The sequence below is a fragment of the Carcharodon carcharias genome, chromosome 4 (genome assembly GCF_017639515.1).
Source record: "Carcharodon carcharias isolate sCarCar2 chromosome 4, sCarCar2.pri, whole genome shotgun sequence".
Taxonomy (NCBI): domain Eukaryota; kingdom Metazoa; phylum Chordata; class Chondrichthyes; order Lamniformes; family Lamnidae; genus Carcharodon; species Carcharodon carcharias.
This window is the reverse complement of record NC_054470.1, coordinates 125,197,770-125,216,957: the sequence shown is the minus strand read 5'-3', so window position 1 is coordinate 125,216,957 and position 19,188 is coordinate 125,197,770. Positions and strand designations below refer to the sequence as shown.

The window sequence follows — 19,188 nt, the reverse complement described above, 5'->3', positions numbered from 1 at the left end:
TATAGGAAAATCATTTCCTAAAGTTCTTTTAAAAGGAATGTGAGGATCTTCAAATAGATTAATCATGTTCCATTTTCTTTGATTTGAGGGGAAAAGAGTTTTTTAAAATATGTTGAATCTATTGGTATCACTTAAAATTGTTCACTTTCAATACCCTACACTTTGGTAAATTTGTACAAGTTAACATGCAGTCCAAATGGAACATAAACTGATTGGATATTCTGAAGATTTGAAAAATCCTTCTTCAGCAAAAGATGTCCCAGCTTTTTATGATTACTTTTGAGAAGCCTCAATGCCCTGTACATTAGATGTCCTTATAATCTCAGGTTTGCAGACATAGACATATCCCAAAGGCAGCAGTGATAAACAGCAGCAGTAATACACACCGTAATCAGTAATCTTACAGGACACCAGGTACAGTTCCTTCAGGCTGTGTCCTTCCTTAGCTATGAATTCCACACATCTGCAAAAAACAAAACAAGATGCTCAGTTTAATACAAATTGGAGTCAAAGGTTTAAAATGGTTAAGTAAACGAGAACGGTCACCACAATATCTACCTGCAACAGGCAGGATAAACCCAATGTCAAATCCACCCCATCATGAAATTTTCTATCGATCTTAAGAAATTAGGGCATGGTAGTTTTATGTCACCAAGTGGGTATGTTTTCCTACGTGGCCTCTCAATTAAAAGAAATTACAGTGTGAATTTGCATAGGTCACTCTGGTCAACCAAGAGCAATCAGGGCCTTGGTGCAGGCTGTGTGCCCAGATCTGTAACATAAATTGGAAGTTTATGAAAACTAAAAACACTGGGTAGGAAACAGAACACATTTTAAAAAAAGACTTGCATCCATTTAGTGCCTTTCACAACCTCAAGGTAAATCAAAGCGCATTACAGCCAAAAATGTACTTCAGTCACTGTTGTAATGTAGGAAATGTAGCAGCTAATTTGCGTATAGCAGCTCACACAAACAGCAAGTGATAATGCCCAGATAATCTGCTTTTTGTGATGTTGATTGAGGAATGGATATTGGCCAGGACACCAAAGATAATTTCCCTGCTCTTTTTCAAAGTGGTGTCATGGGATTTTCATGTCTGAGAGGGCAGACTGGGCTTAGGTTTAACATCTCATCCAAAAGACAGTAACTTCAAAAGTGCAACCCTTCCTCAGTACTGCACAGGAGTGTCAGCCTAGGTCTTTGTGCCCAAGTCTCTGAAATTGGGCTTGAAACCACAACCTTGAATCAGAGACAAGACTGCTCCTAACTGAGCCACAGCTGCTGCATTAAAGTAACCTAAATACTAGATAATAGAATAAGGCGTAAGTGATGGGCAGAGAATGGAAAATCACAATAAAAACTCAATTTAAGTCTTGGTAAGCAAATTAATCATAGTATCTTGAAAATAATAAGTGCTTGTGTTTACATCTTGTGTTGTGCATTAAATTGTTCAAGATTCTCACCACAGTGGCTATAATTTAAATGGCTTTATTTAGCATTGCAGGAATTAATACAGGCATTTAAATGGTAGCTTACAAAGTACAACTGAGAATTATATTGGCCTTATTGTACATTGGGTGGAAATGACCCATTGCCTGTATCTCTTACTCACAGGCTTGTACACCTGCCTGGTGCCCATCCTTGATACTTCTATGCTGAGACCCAAATCCTGAGGATATACACCAAAAACTGGAACTGTAGAAAAATCTGTCCAATTATGTATCTTCCATATCCTCATTCTACCCAATCATGGGCCCAGCATACCTCTGCAGCCAGGCCTCCCTTATCTGGTTATTAGCCTTAGCACATCTTTTTATGTGCTTGTTTTCTTGTTCTACAATTAGTGACACACCGATGAACCTTAAAGCCAACAAGATTTCGAACTGTAAATAGAACCAAGGTTCAACATGCTCCTTTTCCCTAATTCTAACAATGAGAAATAATACTGAATTAATAAAACTGTAGACTAGCTAGACTACTGTAGACTTACTAAACTAGAATTGTAGCAAAGCTTAATACTGATAAATAGTAACTGGAGATTAGATTTGAGTATAGTTCAATAAATTACAGCAGTTTTTAGTGTATTCCCATCATCAGAGGAAGATAAGATTGGTCCAAGTTTCAAACTATTTTCCTCCCTTTTGGCACTACCAATTAATTTAGGCAATGACAAGACTGGAAAAGCAGGATAGATATGCTAGAACTGTATAAAACATGAGTTAGGCCACACCTTGAGTGCTGTGTAAAGTTCTGGTCACCACATTACAGGAAATATGCGATTGCACGAGAAAGATACAGAGGAGATTTACAAAGATGTTGCTCAGAGTGGAGAATTTTAGCTATAAGGAAAAATTGGATAACCTGGAGCTCTTTGCAACAGAAGAAGTTGAAGCAAAATTTAATTGAGTTGTATAAAATTAAGGGGCCTGGATAGAGTGGATAGGAAGGACCTATTTCCCTGGGCATAGATTTCAAGTAATTGGTATAAGGATTAGAGGGGTTTGAGGATGGTAGTGGTTTGGAGCTCACTGCCTTAAAGGATGGTAGAGGCAGAAACTCTCATGGCATTTAAGAAGTACTTGGATTGTACTCAAAATGCAGCAACCTACAAGGCAACAGACCAGGAGCAGGATTAGGCTTTTTCAGTCAGCACAGGCACAACAGGCTGAATGGTCTCCTTCTGTGCCATACATTTCTATGATTCTGATCACATATAATCTTGGGGATCCAAAAGCAGTGGATTTTGCAGAGCAGCAGTTCTAGTAAAATGATTAAAGTAATTTAACTTTGGCATTGTCTAACCTCTCTAAATATGCACATAAGCCCAATATTTTTGCAATTTCAACAGTTCTTTGTTATTGCACCTGAGGGTGATGGTCGGAGGGCCATACTATGTGACCTAATGTTGCTGTGAGTTCTACACAGGATAGGTGAATCACTCCACGTGATTACCACCCATGTGGTGAAGCCAAAAGTCTTGTAACACAATATAATTAGATATTTTTTGAAGCATTACATCTCTTTAGCAATATTTTGCATTTGCACCAGAGCGGGGGCAATAAACAAGCTGGTGAGAAATCAGTGGTTTGCAGAAATTCTTTTTCTCTCTCTTCTCTCTTTCAAAAGCCTTATCTCCTCAGCCTTTCTCCAGTCACTGGTCAGCACCTATTTTGATCTTTGTAAACCACTTTGGCACATTCTGCCATGTTGAGGTGGGATATAAGTAACTGAAAGCAATAGCTGTAAACCTTAAACACATAAAATTAGGCCAAAATTTCCCTTCCAAAAAGTAAAAGATAACTGTGGTATAGCAAGTTGTAAATCAAAACAGTTTGGAAATTGAGGAATAAGTGATAATACAATGTCGGTGATCTTATTTATGTTAACCTCAGTACCTTAACAATTTTTTTTCAAAACTCACAGAAGTGACGTATATTTCTGGATCTTTATCAGCTGACAGAAAATAGATGGAAGGGGCACATGTTTACTTTATTGCTACTCTCCTGTTCCAACAAAAATGCATTATTTCTGCTCACTAACTTCCCTAAATGGTTCACTTGAGACCTTTCATATTTAAATGGCACCACCCATGTCTGGATCCTGCTGCCATTGATGGCACACTGTGAAACAGAAGGGACCTGGCTTTGACAACTGAGCAGCATCAGAGTTTCATGTTTCTGTAGGTTTTCTGAACTGCCATCGGGTCCCCAATTACAAGGAAGCATGTGACACTGGAGTTCCCAATCCTTTGCTGGGAATTGTAATTTTCTTATGTCCACTTGGTGTTGACTAAGAGCAGTAGCACCAGGCAAATTAAACAGGAGGAAAACTGAAGATCGTTTTCGGTCCCCGCTCCACACCCTGTTTCCTGGCTTATTGATTTGTTCACAAATGTGGTCATTGCTGGCTAGGCCAGCATTTATTGCCCATCCCTAATAGCCCTTGAGAGGGTGGTGGTGAGCTGTCTTCTTGAATCACTGCAGCCCATGTGGTGTAGGTACACCTGCGGTGCTGTTAAGAAGGGAGTTCTAGGGTTTCGACCCAGCAGCAGTGAAGCAACAGTGATATAGTTCCAAGTCAGGATGGCATTTGACATGGAGGAGAACTTGCAGGTGGTGATGTCCCCATGCATCTGCTGCCCTTGTCCTTCTAGATGGTGGAGGTTGTTGTTTTCAAAGGTGCTGTCGAAGGAGCCTTAATGAGTTGCTGCAGTGCATCTTGTCGATGGTACACACTGCTGCCACTGTTCGTCAGTGATGGAGGGAGTAAATATCTAAGATGGTGGATGGGATGCCAATCAAGCAGGCTTTTTCATTCTGGATGGTGTTGAGCTTGAATGTTGGTGGAGCTGTACTCATCCAGGCAAGTGGAGAGTATTCCATTACACACCTGACTTGTGTTTTATAGATGATGGACAGGTTTCGGGAAGTCAGGGGATGAGTTTCTCTCTGCAAAATTCCCAGCCATTGACCTGTTCTTGTAGCCTCAATATTTATATGGCTGGTTGAGTTAAGTTTCTGGTAAACGGTAAGCTCCAGGATGTTGATAGTGTGGGAGATTCAGCGATTGGAATGACATTGAATGTCAAGGGGACGCGATTAGATTCTCTCTGTTGGAGATGGTCATTGCCTGGCACTTGTGTGGCACGAATGTTACTTGCCACTTATCAGCCCATGCCTGAATGTTTTCCAGGTCTTGCTATATATGGATGTGGGCTGCTTCAGTACCTGAGGAGTCGTGAGTGTTGCTAAACATTGCAGTGAAAATCCCCAATTCTGGCCTTATAACAGAGGGAACATCATTGATAAAACAGCTGAAGATTGTTGGGTCTAGTACACTACCCTGAGGAAATCCTGCAGTGATGTCCTGGGACTGAGATGATTGACCTCAAACAACCACAACCATCTTCCTTTTTGCTAGGTATGCCTCTAACCAGAGGAGGGGTTTCCCCCAATTCCCACTGACTTCAGTTTTGCTCGGGCTCCTTGATTCCACACTCGGTCAAATGCTGCCTTGATGTCAAGAGTAGTCACTCTCACCGCATCTCTTGAGTTCAGCTCTTTTGTCCATGTTTGGACTATGGCTGCAATAAAGTCAGGGGTTGAGTGACCCTGGTGGAGCCCAAACTGAGTATCAGTAAGCAGGTTATTGCTGAGTAAGTGCCGCTTGATAGCACTATCAATGGTTCCTTCCATCGCTTTGATGACTTTGCTAACGACTCCATCCCTCTCCCTAGCAACAGTCTGAGATTTCATCATTTTGTTCATAACTTTCGTGTCACATTTGGTCCCCAGATATGCTTCCGGTTTCATATTTGCGCCATCACGAAGATCCCCTTTCCCAACTTCGTAACATTGCTCGACTTTGCCCGTCCTAACTCATCTGCTGCTAAAACTTTCATTCATGCTTTTGTTACCTCTAGACTTCACTATTCCATCGTACATCTGGCTGGCCCCCCACATTCTACCATCCATAAACTCAAGACCATCCAAATCTCTGCTGTCCATGCCTTAACTTGCAGCTAGTCCCATCCCCTATCATCCTTTTGCTGACAGGCCTACATGGGCTCCCGATCAAGCAACATTTTGATTTTAAAATTCTCAATCTTGTTTTTAAATCCCACTATGGTCCTGTCTCTCCCTATCTCTGTATGCTGCTTCAGCCCTACAACCTACCAAGATATCTGCATTTCCCTAATTCTGGCCTCTTGGCATCCCCAATTTTAATTTCTCCACCACTGGTGGCTGTGCCTTCAGTTCCTAGGCCCCAAGCTCTGGGATTTCCCCTCTAAACCTCTCTGCCTCTCTATCTCACTTTTCTCCTTTAAGAAACTCCTTAAAACCTACCTCTCTGACGACGCTTTTGGTCATCTGACCTAAAAGCCAGGATATTCAGACTGATGGGGGTCTCGCCTACTGGTTGGAGAACAGGCAGGGAACATCCCCAGTCAGTTCTGTAGGGAATGTCCAATAGAAGTGGCCACTGTTGGGTCTTTCCCACGACAGGGATCCCCAGCAGGGGAAGTCCTGCCTGCCGAGTGCTGCCAGCCAATCATAAGACAGCAGCTTCTCATGCTGTCAGTGCCAGTGGAAACGGTGGTGGCCGGTGGCAATGCACCCATCAGAGGCCCAGGTGAGTGAAAGTGGAATAAAAGCAGAAATTGTTGGAAAACTCAGCAGGTCTGGCAGCATCTGTTTAGACAGAAACAGAGTTAATGTTTTGAATCTAATATGACTTTTCTTTGGAAGTGAAGAGAATTAGAAAGGTGATTGGTTTTATGCTGTTGAAAAAATGCGGGGGGCATCAGCTAGAACAAAACCGAAGGTCAAGGATAGTTTAGAGGGCAGGGGAGAGTAAATATCAAAAATGTCAAGGAACAAAAGGCAAAGGAAGTGGTAATGTTAATAGTGAAAAATATAGCATTAGACCAGAGTAGGATTAATGAGCCTAATTGACATTCCGCCAGTGGCAGCTGGGAATCCTGTGGAATCCAGACCCTTCCACCCTCTGATTTAATCGGGGGAGACCACCGCCTGGAGATTGACATAGGACTCTCCCACAATTAAGTGCGCATGACTGCCATGTTTTCCACCACGATGGACTGCATTAAATATAGCCCTACATCTCCTTATGTGGCTAGATGCTACACTTGGTTTTATAATGCTCCTGTGAAGTGCCTTGAGGCGTTTCATGACGTTATCATATAGAGTTCCAGTCCTCACCACTTAAAATGTCTATGTTTAAAAGGAGCAGTCACTTATACCGGACAAAATGTGATAATCACTAGCCATCTGTATTAATGTCAATTTCAAAACTGCAGGTTATAGCATCTTTAAGTGTTCCATTCATTTCAGGCAGAAACATCCGTGCTTACTCAATGACAAGGGTTTACAGTTAGTTATCAGCACTGGATCGATCAGATTCATCAAGGTTAGAGTTAGAGCAACAGTTAGTATTGCATCTGAGCAGTCATTACACATGGTAAACTTCAAAACTATCATTTTTTGTACTGTGTCAATCGTTTATACATACACACTACTAACTCCAGATGATTAAAAATCAACATCCAAATAGATTCAAATAATAAAAGATAATTTAGTTCCCAGTGGTTATATATCAGTTTGACGCTTTCTTTATCATATCAATACATAAAATTAATCAGCGATGACAACAATCTTAAAGGGCAAATGGCACTGAAGAAATTCCATGAGGTTTCTTGCCTGGACCATTCCACCTTTCTGAGTCAGGAGTGACGGTGTAGCCAGGAAGCGACTAACAAACCCAGGCATGCAAATGGCAATGAAATAAACATAACAAAAAGTTTTCCTTGAAAAAATGTTTTTGTATTTTTTTTAAAAAGATCTTTGGACAGTCTACACAATGCATGGAAGAGTAGTAAAGTCTGAATCAAAGTACGAAGCCCATAAATCATAGTGTATCTAATAAAGCTCTCATTATCAGTAACGGGCAGTCAATAACTCATATGGCTATCACATTATACCAGCCATTGAATATAATAAACAAATTGTATTAACATGCACATGCTTGCTTTAAGTGGGATGTATACGAGACTGTATGCAGGATAGTAAATGCCATGGAAAAAGTTAATCCAGGATACTACTTGCAATTAAACTGTGACACTAGTCTAAAGGAACCATGTTCAAAAGGTAATTTTAAGTAATTGACACAGAGGGTGATCAATGCTGGGAATAAGATTCCAGGCAGAGGAGTAGTGGAGGCAAAAACCCTGGAATCATTTAAGCAATAAACAATTAGACGCACCAAATGAGGGAAGTGCAGCCTCAATCTGGATAAATGAATTAAGAAGGGGCAGATGAAAACCTGAAAAAAAAGTCCCTCGATCACCCCCTGGCCATCAGTATTTTTCGATACTTGTGAAAAATGTCTTTAGCTTTCCAGATGACAGAGGAGTTACAACAGTAGGAGGGAGAAGCTAAATAGCTTTAAGGAGAAAACACAATAATGCACATAACACATGGAGGTTGCTGCTGTTTGTAAAATTGTACCCTAACAAAAGGCAGCATCTCAGCAAAACCGGGGGGAGGGAATGAGAGAGGATAAATTTGGGAAAATAATGCAGGAAGCAGTCATTTCACAATGCACTTGCTAAAAAAGTATTTATGGTTATAGAATCAGATAATTGGGAATGTTAGATGGCCACTCATTTGAAATCATATCAATGGTTAGGTTTGCAATAATAAATTTTGAATTTGACCCTAGTGACGACTGACAGTAGTTAATTAGGAAATATAGCCATTGTTCTTGGCTGCAGATAGTAGTCCTAAGAGGCCTTGTTACTGTTTACGATGTACTCACGACCAAGGGAAAGCTAATTAGAACTGTCATATATTGGTTATCATCTCTCACTTTCCAGGTCTGGGGGCCTTAGATTACTCCAGAGTTTAAAGCAAATTGCACCTTAAGAGACACTGAAATAACCAGATTCCGAACTGCCTCTGGCCACATTTTGTTATTAATTTTTATTTGTGCCTGTCAAATCAGCAAGTCAGACAAACAGGCACAGAGATAACAAGGCCATTTTCAGCCACTTTCCTGACAAAATTTACTTTTGCAGGCAGCATCATAGGTACCATCTTACACCAATCAATGCAAACAAACATGCCTTTGTGGTCTGGTTTCAGCAGTGTCTCATTCTGTTTAAAATAGAGTGGGGAAGAAATAAAATGAGGACTCTTCAGATTCCAGAATTCAAGGACATCATTTCAAACATGACATCCCATTATTATTGTGGTGATTGTCTCGTATTCTGCCTCCAACAAAGCCGCAGTGCGTTAAAATGTTAGCTTTAGAAGCTTAATCTAAACTCAGATCAAGAAAAGTAAACACAATGGTCAAGGTCTGATTGGGCGCACATTGATGAAAGAACAAAATATTCATGTGTAGGAGGCCGTAAAAGTTTAGACTGCTTTCTGTAATGTAATATAGAACATAAGAAAGTAAAACACTGGCTACCCTGACCTTGACTGTACAATATTTTTTCTCAAATTAATTTATTGTCAATCCCTTACATAGTTGTATATGTGATACACTCCAGCTTGATTTTACAGTATTCTTTTTCAAAAAGCATCAAACAACCTTTTGATTTTATTCAATCCTCACTTTTCAAAATCATACTTGAGTTGGAATGATAGGTGTGGTATGATAAATAAAATCAATCCACTTAAAGCTAAATTTAACTCGAACAATATTTGTTCTTGGACAATTCAGTAAGATTACTAATGCAATAACAAAAACAATAGAATAGTTTAAACCGATACACATGTATTTTTACTTCTCCTCATAGTACAAATTAATACAGTGGTAGGCTTTTGGACAAAATCACACCTGGCAGAAAGGATCAGAAACAATTTCAGCAAAATCAACAGAATCCAAGATAACTTTCAAATTATTTTGTGCAACAGCAACAAGAACAAAGCATCTTTAACTGTGTAAATTGACCAAAGGCACTTCACAGGAGCATAATCAAACAAAAGTGACACAGCTGCATAAGAAGATTTTACAACCGGACCAACAGCGGACTGCTTGCTAAAAGGATTGTAGTTCCTTGGGAAGTGTCATGTGTGATAAAAACAAAAGGGGAACATTCCTCTCAGTAGTTTAAAGTGTCAGTTGCCTACAAAAGGAAGATAGTGTTTAGTGAAAAGTCCTTTTAGTTATTTGTTACAGTAAAAGTTTTAAAACATAAAATCTTGCCATGTCATTCTTTCAGCAAGCAACTGGAAATTCAAATATCTTTTAAAAAGTTATGAGACTCCACAGAGATCCTAACAGTGGTCATTTTTGTAATGTGGGAAAAGCAGCAGCCAACTTGCACACAGCAAGCTCCCACAAACAGCAATGTGATAATGACCAGATATTTTGATTTTGTGATGTTATTGAAAGATAAATATTTGGTTAGCTCTGCTGCTCTTTTTCAAAATAGGGTCATAGGGCCACCTGAAAGGGCAGATGGCGCCTCAATTTAACACCTCATGTGAAGGATGGCATCTTCAGCAGTGCAGCACTCCCTCAGTATTGCACTGGAGTGTTAACCTTGATTTTTGTGCTCAAGTTCTGGATTGGGACTGCAGCCAACAACCTTCTGACTTAGAGGAGATAGAGCATTGCCAACTGAGCCACAGCTGATGCTACTATTAGTCTGTTAGAGTCACAGAGTCATACAGCACAGCCCATCGTGTCCATGCCAGCCATCAAGCACCTATCTATTCTAATCTCATTTTCCAGCACTTGGTCCATAGTCCTGTATGCTATGGCGTTTCAAGTGCTCATCAAAATACTTGTGAGGGTTCCTGCCTCTACCACTGTTATTAGGTCCAATATGACATGAGGACATCACTGTCCCTTTATACCAGCAAACATCAAGGAATGGGAAACATAGGAAGACACAAATAAGTTCCTTGTGACAAACTGCTTCTGTCGAATGGGAAGTTTTGAACTACCATGACAAGAGTGGTCCTTGCTAAACAGGTTCAGGGCAGGCTGTGCAGCCAACCTCCACTGCACATTACCGAGGAGTGTCCTCTCTAAAGACTAAGTGGTGGACTAATCACTTTAAACTCAGCAAATGAGATGCCTATCTCTCAGCTTCAGGAATCTGCATTTGCTAAATAAATTGTCTCTCTATTGGTATCTTCTAATCCTAAAGTCTAAAAATGCTATCTGCAGAAACCAGTGACAAGACAGTCCAAGCTTTAAGACTCAGTCCTTTTCTAATATCAATTGCTTTTTATTGAAGAAATAGGGAGAGCTTCTTCCAATCCTTTATAGACATAGGTCACCTCAGGGCTTTTATCCTCTTAGCCACACGTTCCTGTCCTTCACAGCCTGACCGTGCTCCCTTGGCAGTATTTAGTATACAGCCTGTTAGTTTTAATTCAAATTTGCTTAGTTCGCATTTGCTGATAACTCAAATTTTAGCACTGAATTTTAACTTTGTGGTGTTATTTATATTGCTTAATTTGAATAATTGGAGATTCAGTTATCAAGTGCAAAACCCTTTGAATTATCAGGAGCTGTCTGTACTCACAAATGCAATTAGCTCCTGTTTATCACTGTACATAAATGATCTCAGTCCAGAGAATCAAGTGCATACCTGAAAATTGCAGTTCCAACTATTCCCAAGGCTAACTTTGCCTGACAGCCAGAATCTTAAAATGTCTGAGAAATTCCTCCACTCCCAGCCAGGTCTCATTAGTGTAGCCACTTTGTTCCAGCCAGATCTGCAGTAGGAGGCACTACAACAACAGCATCTCTGGCCAGGGAACTGAAGAAAACTCAGCTGGTGCTCTGTTTCTGACTGCTATCCAGTGGGCCCTGAACATACAGGGGGCAGAATCAGTCTTGACGATGCTCCCATGATCAAATATAGTCAGCACAGCTTTGTCAGAGGGAGGTCATGCCTAACAAATTTGATTGAATTTTTTGAGGAGGTGACCAGGTGTGTAGATGAGGATAGTGCAGTTGATGTAGTTTATATGGATTTCAGCAAAGCCTTTGACAAGGTCCCACATGGGAGACTTATAAAGAAGGCAAATGCACATGGGATACAGGGTAATTTGATAATTTGATTCAAAACTGGCTTAGTCGTAGGAGGCAGAGAGTGATGATAGCACAGGGATCTGTGCTCGGTCCCCTATTATTTGTCATTTATATAAACAACATAGATGACTGTGTGGGGGGTAGGATTAGTAAGTTTACGGATGACACGAAGATTGGTCGAGCAGTTAACAGTGAGATTGAGTGTCTTGGGCTACAGGAAGATATACACGGGATTGTCAAATGGGTAGATAAGTGGCAGATGGAATTTAACCCTGAAAAGTGTGAGGTGGTACACTTCGGAAGGAGTAATTTGACAAGGAAGTATTCAATGAATGACATGACACTAGGAAGTTTTGAGGAATAAAGGGACCTTGGAGTGCGTGTCCGTAGATCTCTGAAGGCGGAGGGGCATGTTAGTGGGGTAGTGAAAAAGGCATATGGGACACTTGCCTTTATCAATCGAGGCATAGATTACAAAAGTAGGGAGGTCATGCTGGAGTTGTATAGAACCTTGGTGAGGCCACAGCTGGAGTACTGTGCGCAGTTCTGGTCGCTACATTATAGGAAGGATGTGATTGCACTGGAGGGGGTGCAGGGGATATTCAACAGAGGGGGTGCAGGGGATATTCACCAGGATGTTGTCTGGGATGAAACATTTAAGTTATGAAGAGAGGTTGGATAGACTTGGGTTGTTTTTGTTGGAGCAGAGAAGACTGAGGGGCGACCTGATCGAGGTATACAAGATTATGAGGGGCATGGACAGGGTGGATAGGGAGCAGCTGTTCCCCTTAGTTGCAGGGTCAGTCACAAGGGGACATTAGTTCAAGGTGAGGGGCAGGAGGTTTAGGGAGGATGTGAGGAAAAACTTTTTTACCCAGAGGGTGATGACGGTCTGGAATGCACTGCCTGGGAGGGTGGTGGAGGCGGGTTGCCTCACATCTTTAAAAAGTACCTGGATGAGCACTTGGCACGTCACAACAGCCAAGTGCTGGTAAATGTGATTAGGTAGGTAGGTCAGGTGTTTCTCACATGTCGGTGCAGACTCGATGGGCCGAAGAGCCTCTCCTGCACTGTGATTCTGTGAAATATCAGGATCCCACCACAAGTTGTTGCCTCTCGGAAGGGAGGACAATAAAATGGGCAATTGTTTAAGAATCCTCAATTTAGAGATACGGCCTGTCTTAATTCCACCATCTTGATTATTTTAGAACTTGCAAGCAAAAAAATAAAACCAATAAATCCATAAGCCCTTCAGTGAAGGTGTTACCAGTGAGAACCAACTTCATCATATGGAGCAGCAGAGGTGTATGTCGATAGAGCAGCTTAGATATGGTCAGTAGTACAAACACCTGGGCTTTTCAGACATAGTGCATCTGCTCCCAACACCTGCTACGGTCACACAGGACCACGAATATAATTGACTTCCCCCTTGTTTACATGGATGCTTTTTCTTACAGATAAACAGCATCAAAATTATACTGATTAGGCAAGCACTGCTGATTACAACCATTTAAACCTCTTTTCTCTCCAATGAATGGCATCTTTTATTCCAGCGAACATACTGAACTAAACAAGGATTCTCACCAAATATTCTTCTTCAACAACAAAATGCTTAAATGAATCCCAGTCAATGCTAAGTCGATTTCTGATCACTTTAAGTTCCTTTCCTTGAACGGAGCCACTTGTTCCCTTGGGAACTTTGATGTAAATTGAGGTTCCAGATGTAAAGAGTTGGAGACCATGGTGTGAGAAAGCAGCCTCAGGCTTCACTGTTATTAAATCTCCAAATAAAATCCAGCATCCACAATTAGAGGAACAATGCTGAAGGAAAGACCCTGCACTTATTGTAGGTTTTAGCACACAGGGGACCATCTGCAGATGAGGAGAAGTACAGTTCTAAAGCTGCGATAAATACATTTGAGTTCATTGCTGATATTGAAGTATACCTTTGTGTATTTGTTTTCTGAGGCAGTGTCTGTGATTATGTGGTGCAGAACTGTAAGTGGTTCAGATGGAATTAAGGTGAAGGAGATGGAGCCGTTTTAATTGGTTATCAGTTAATTAGTGCCCTGCTTTGCCCTTGCCCGTAATCTAATTAGACAATAATAAATGAGTTGGGTTAAAACGAAAAAGTGTTAATATGGAAATGTGAAACAAGCAATGCTGGAAATATACATAAGGCCTAATAATTTAACATTTTACATACATATGATGAACAGTATATTACTGAAGGTTCCCAAGTTGATCTTTTTTTATTTTTAAATGTGGAAAACCTGTATGATGTACAGATAGCTGGCACATGGTGAGGTGACATTCCACTTCAGTGCCTCATGTGTTATAAGGCAAAGCCCAATATGAATCAAGTCCCATACTCCCTTCGCTGATCAGTAAGTAAAAAAAATCAATTACTGTTTTAAGATAATTATCAAAACTCTCAACACCTTTAACTAAAAATATGTTGATATATTTTGAAGCTTAATCTATGTGACGCTCGTCACTCCAACAACAATATAATGACATAAGTATGGACCAGGCCATATATTTCAGATAACAAATTGGATTGCAGTTGAATTGGGATGCCCCCTGTAAACACAACTGCAGTGCTGTCTTTGGGTGTCTGCGTGTAAACCAAGCTACAGTGCTGCACTCTTGTAATGTGATTTTCAGTAAATTCATGGCAATTCTAGTTCTTGCTCAAACCAGTGGTTGAAATGATTCTGTAGTCAACTGACATACTTATCATGGAATTTTGTCTCAAATTTCAGCTTGGTAGATTCAGGCACCAACACAGCTGTTCAAGTAAATGGAATGTTGACTGCATCGATCCAATCAGCATCCATTCAAAGTAGTAATTGGGTAATGAAGAAATGCAGTCGAATGCTTCCTATCAACACAATGTCCGACGTTGGTTAAGGATGAGCATCCAACTATCCATCATCCACCCAAAAAGACTGTCAAAATCTTCCCATTTCAACACCTACTCATTTAATAGATTCTAGGATTTTCATCTAGATCAGTCGTTCATTGAATCTATTCCACAATTTGTTCACTTTCTGTGTAAAGAAAAACATCTTTACACATACCTTCTGCAAGGTTTAGCCACCATCTTACTCTCAATCAAGTCACCAGAGTAGGGGCACAGCCTTCAAGGCTCAAAGGCTCAAGTGCTGCTGCAGAGTCTCACTAACACCAAACTGGAGTGCAGGGCTGAACACACAAATTATGTTCCCTTCACAAATAAGAGCTCAAACGGGCAGCTCTCAGCTTTCTCAAAGTGAAAGAAATTGAATAAAATCTGAAGCACTGTAGATTTGCGCAATATATTTCTTCTGCTCTTTTTTATGTTTTACGACTCAAGGAGGCATGGAAATAGAGGAACTGTTCTGATCATACTTTCATTCTTGAAGAAAGTGATACAACAGGTCACCATGAAAAATTTCAGGCAAGCACAAATCTGGTGGAGTACATTCTATTGAAATTCACCACATCAAGTGCATAGGCCATGTGACAAAAATCTTTCCCAAACATTTCTTGGTTTATTTTCTCACCCATCTTATATCTCTCTGATTTTTCTCTCCTATTCTCCCCTCTGCTGAAGGCATTGACTCACACTGAGCGGCATCACAGCAGCCCTTCAGCAGGCTGTCGAAATGGCCATTTTTCCTGTGAGAGGTTGGACTATTAAATCCCAGGAGGATAATCACAGCCAAACCCAATCTTATACTGTCTCAGCATTCATGCTGAACATCTTCCTGGTCTGCAGTGCCCCGTATAACAGCAAATTATACATCCGCCCAAGAGTTAAGGATTATAGAGTCTTTTTTTTTTAAGGTTAAAACGCCCTTTAAATTCAGATGCCTTTGATCAAGGTCTGGTGAGGTTCCTTCTTAATAAATTATCCCCCATAATTCATAACTCTCCAAATATAAAATTTGGGCATGCATGCAACTGATGGCAGCATATGCTTCAAGCGTCATTTTGGGCTGAGCAGAAATAATAGCTCAAAAATTCATGGAATCGATCAGGTTATGTTTTTCCTAAGTCTTGTTTAAAATCCCTCCACAGACTCACTCTCTCATATCAGAGTGATCATTTGCAATCATATATCCCAGTATACACAATCGACTCCAATAATCCCATGCTCCCCCTCATTCAGCAGTTCAAGCACAATGTTCCTGTCCCCTATATTGTTGAATCACTGGACCTCAGCACTCACTTCCTTCAAAATTTTCAAACATATTTTTTGATTGTACTGTCATCCCAACCCATCGATCCCCATCTTGTTAAGCAGCTTAAAATGTTGTTCTACATGATTCACTTTCATTCTCGAGATGCTGGAGATGTTGGCAAGGCCACATTTACTGCCCATCTTCAGCTGTCTGAGAAAGTGGTGGTAGTAATTGTTTTACCTTCTATGTTTGAGATGAATGTTGCTTTCAGTTAAATGCCAGAACCTTTTGTATCAAATCTTCCGGTCTCTGGATCATTGGAGACCGGATGTACAACTGAAGATGCGTGTTGGGACTGTGTGGAAGTCGTGACATGCAGACCCACGTGAGAATTGCCCAGAAAGTTTAAACTTCTGATGGACAATTCCCCTGTTCCACCGGACCCTCCACAAATGTCTCCGGCTCTGAGTTAGAGTAGGAGACATGGACAATTCCGCGGTATTGGATAGTTAGACAGATTAAAACCTGGTCTAACACCTACATAATTACAAAACTGACACCCCATCACCCCCAACTCTCAATCACCTGACTACCCTCCACTGAGCCAACTCGACCACCCCTCCCAACCCAACCTGACCACCACCCGACCCAAACACCCCCCAAACCACCTGACTATGCCCCTGACTCACCAAGGTTCAAAATAACTGCAGCAAGATGTCTTTACTCCCATACTCAGATCCCCTCACAATTAAAGAACCTTGTATAGAACCTTGTTTAGGCCACACTTGGAATATTGCGTGCAATTCTGGTCGCCACATTACCAGAAAGATATGGAGGCGTTGGAGAGGGTGCAGAGGAGGTTTACCAGGATGCTGCTGGTCTGGAGGTTATTAGCTATGAGGAGAGGTTGAAGAAACTCGGATTGTTCTCACTAGAGCGACGGAGATTGAGGGGCAACTTGATAGAAGTTTACAAAATTATGAGTGGCATGGACAGAGTAGATAGAAGCTTTTTCCCAGGGTGGAAGAGTCAATTACTAGGGTACATAGATTTAAGGTGAGAGGAGAAAACTTTAGAGGAGATGTGCGGGGCAAGTTTTTTTATACAGAGGGTAGTATGTGTCTGGAATTCGCTGCCAGAGGAGGTGGTGGAAACAGGTGCGATGGTGGTGTTTAAGAGGCAGCTTGACAAATACATGAATAGGATGGGAATAGAGGGATACGGACCCCGGAAGTGCAAAATGTTTTAGTTGACAGGCAATATGATCGGCGCAGGCTTGGAGGGCTGAAGGGCCTATTCCTGTGTTGTACTTTTCTTTGTTCTTGTTCTTGTTCTAAAGCCTTTTTAATTCCTTACTGCACCTACATGCCAGCTTTTAGTGACTCATGAACAAGGACATTGAGGTCCCTTTGGACACCTGGACTTCACATCTTCTCACTATTTATGAAATATTCTGCCTTTCTGTTTTTTCTACCAAAGTGAATAACTTCACACTTTTCCACATTATATTTCATCTGCCATGTTCTAGTCCATTCACATAGCCTGTCCAAGTCCTCTTGAAGTCTCATCATAATTAAACAACTAATGCCAACTGCACAAAAGTGCTCCTCAGTTATTCTTTGCTCAAGTCACTTAGTTTTGTTGCTCAATAAATTATGGGCTGAATTTAATGGAGGTAATGGGGTCTTGCCTGCCGGCGAGAATCCTGCATCATCTCTTTTTAGGGAAGGCCCACTGTATTAAATGTTACTCAGGCACTTAATTTAACCAGTGGGCCTTCCCTAGTATCAGGTCCAAAATGTCAGAAATCCCGACTGCTGAGAGCTGCCAGCCAATCAGAGGCTGGCACCTCTATTGAGTGGCAGCACCACTTGAGAGGTGGTGGCTACTACCAGTACGACACGCAGCCGAGGCCTTGGGATAATCATTGGATCACAGTCCACAGGTGAGTGATGGCGGAAGGGGGATCATAGGGGAGGTCGGCTGGCAGCAAGGGCAGTGGGTGGCTCTCAGTGAGCCAATACTCCCTTCCCGATGCCAGGTCCTTCGGTCAGGCATTGAGTACCTTTGAACCAGGGACCCCACCCCCCGACCAGAGGCCCAGCAGCAACCCTGTACTTTTTTGCTTGTCGTGCTCCCTCCCATCCTCAGCTGAGTTAATGTCAGCGGTGGTGGGATGAGGTCCTTAAGTGGGCATTAAATTCTCCCTGTCACCAAACTCGCTACGGGGGGAAGAATTTACGCCCTACATCTCATCTTCACACATACTAAATACATTTAGTGCTAAAATTAAGTGCATCACAAATAAAATTTGTGTCACATATAACACTATCATGTCTTTTTTTTGCATTACAGGAGGGGATTGACTATCCTGTTTCAAAGTATGATACAAGCACGTAGTCACATCTTTATTTCAGCACATTTGTTTTTCTTTGTTCATTGGATGTGGGTATTGCTGACAAGACCAATATTTGTTGCCCAATTGCTCTTGAACTGAGTGACTTGCTAGGTTATTTCAAAGGGCAGTTAAGAGTCAGCCATGTTACTGTGTGACTGGAGTCACATGTCGGCCAGATCGGGTAAGAATGGCATTTGTGAACCAGGTGGGTTTTTACAGCAATCGATAAGTTTCATAGTCATCATTACTGAGACTAGCTTAATATTCCATATTTATTAATTGAATTCAAATTCCAACATGGTGGGATTTGAACCCGTATCCCCAGAGCATTAGCCTGGGCCTCTGGATTATTATACCGATGATATTACCACTGCACCACCATCTTCCCCGAAATATGGCAATAAAATAATTTTAGTCGTTTTGTAAATTTTATGCTGCATTGCCCAGACCATTCATTCTGTAATGTCCTTGAGCACGAAAGTTGTTTAATTAATTATGGAATAACAGCCAGTTTTGTGCTTGGGGACAGCGTCCAGTTTTTTTCAGCATCAAGGCTGTCCAGATCCATTTTCAGAAGCACAATTCAAGGTCATTATTTTTATATCAGTTAAGGCTGCAACTCAGCTTTGATCAGAAGACATTGAAGAGAAAAATCAAGCTCTTCTTCACAACTAGAGATGATGTTGAGCTTCTATTCTGGTGGTATAGTGGTATTGTCACTGTACTAGTATTCAGACTCAGGGTAATGCTCTGAGGACCCAGGTTTGAATCCTACCCGGGCAGATGGTGTAATATGAATTCAATAAAAATCTGGAATTAAAAGTCTGATAATGGCCACAAAACCATTGCTGATTGTCATAAAAACCCATCTGGTTCACTAAGGTGCTTTAGGGAAGGAAATCTGTCGTTCTTACCTGGTCTGGCCTACATGTGACTCCAGACCCACAGCAAAGTTGTTGGCTCTTCAATGCCCTCTGAATGGGATGGGCAATAAATGCTGGCCTAGCCAGTGACGTCCACATCCCATGAACAATTATTTTT

General features: G+C 41.3%; 1 protein-coding gene across 3 annotated transcripts in view; it reads right to left on the bottom strand.

Annotated features, from left to right (window-relative positions):
• The window catches only part of fbxl17 (F-box and leucine-rich repeat protein 17), an 869,933-nt gene that overhangs the window by 222,507 nt on the left and 628,238 nt on the right, over window positions 1–19,188 (bottom strand). For all 3 annotated transcript variants that reach the window (XM_041185747.1, XM_041185749.1, XM_041185748.1), the window contains one exon: window positions 387–463. In XM_041185747.1, coding sequence (XP_041041681.1) covers window positions 387–463 — 77 coding nt within the window. The remainder of the gene's footprint in view (window positions 1–386; window positions 464–19,188) is intronic.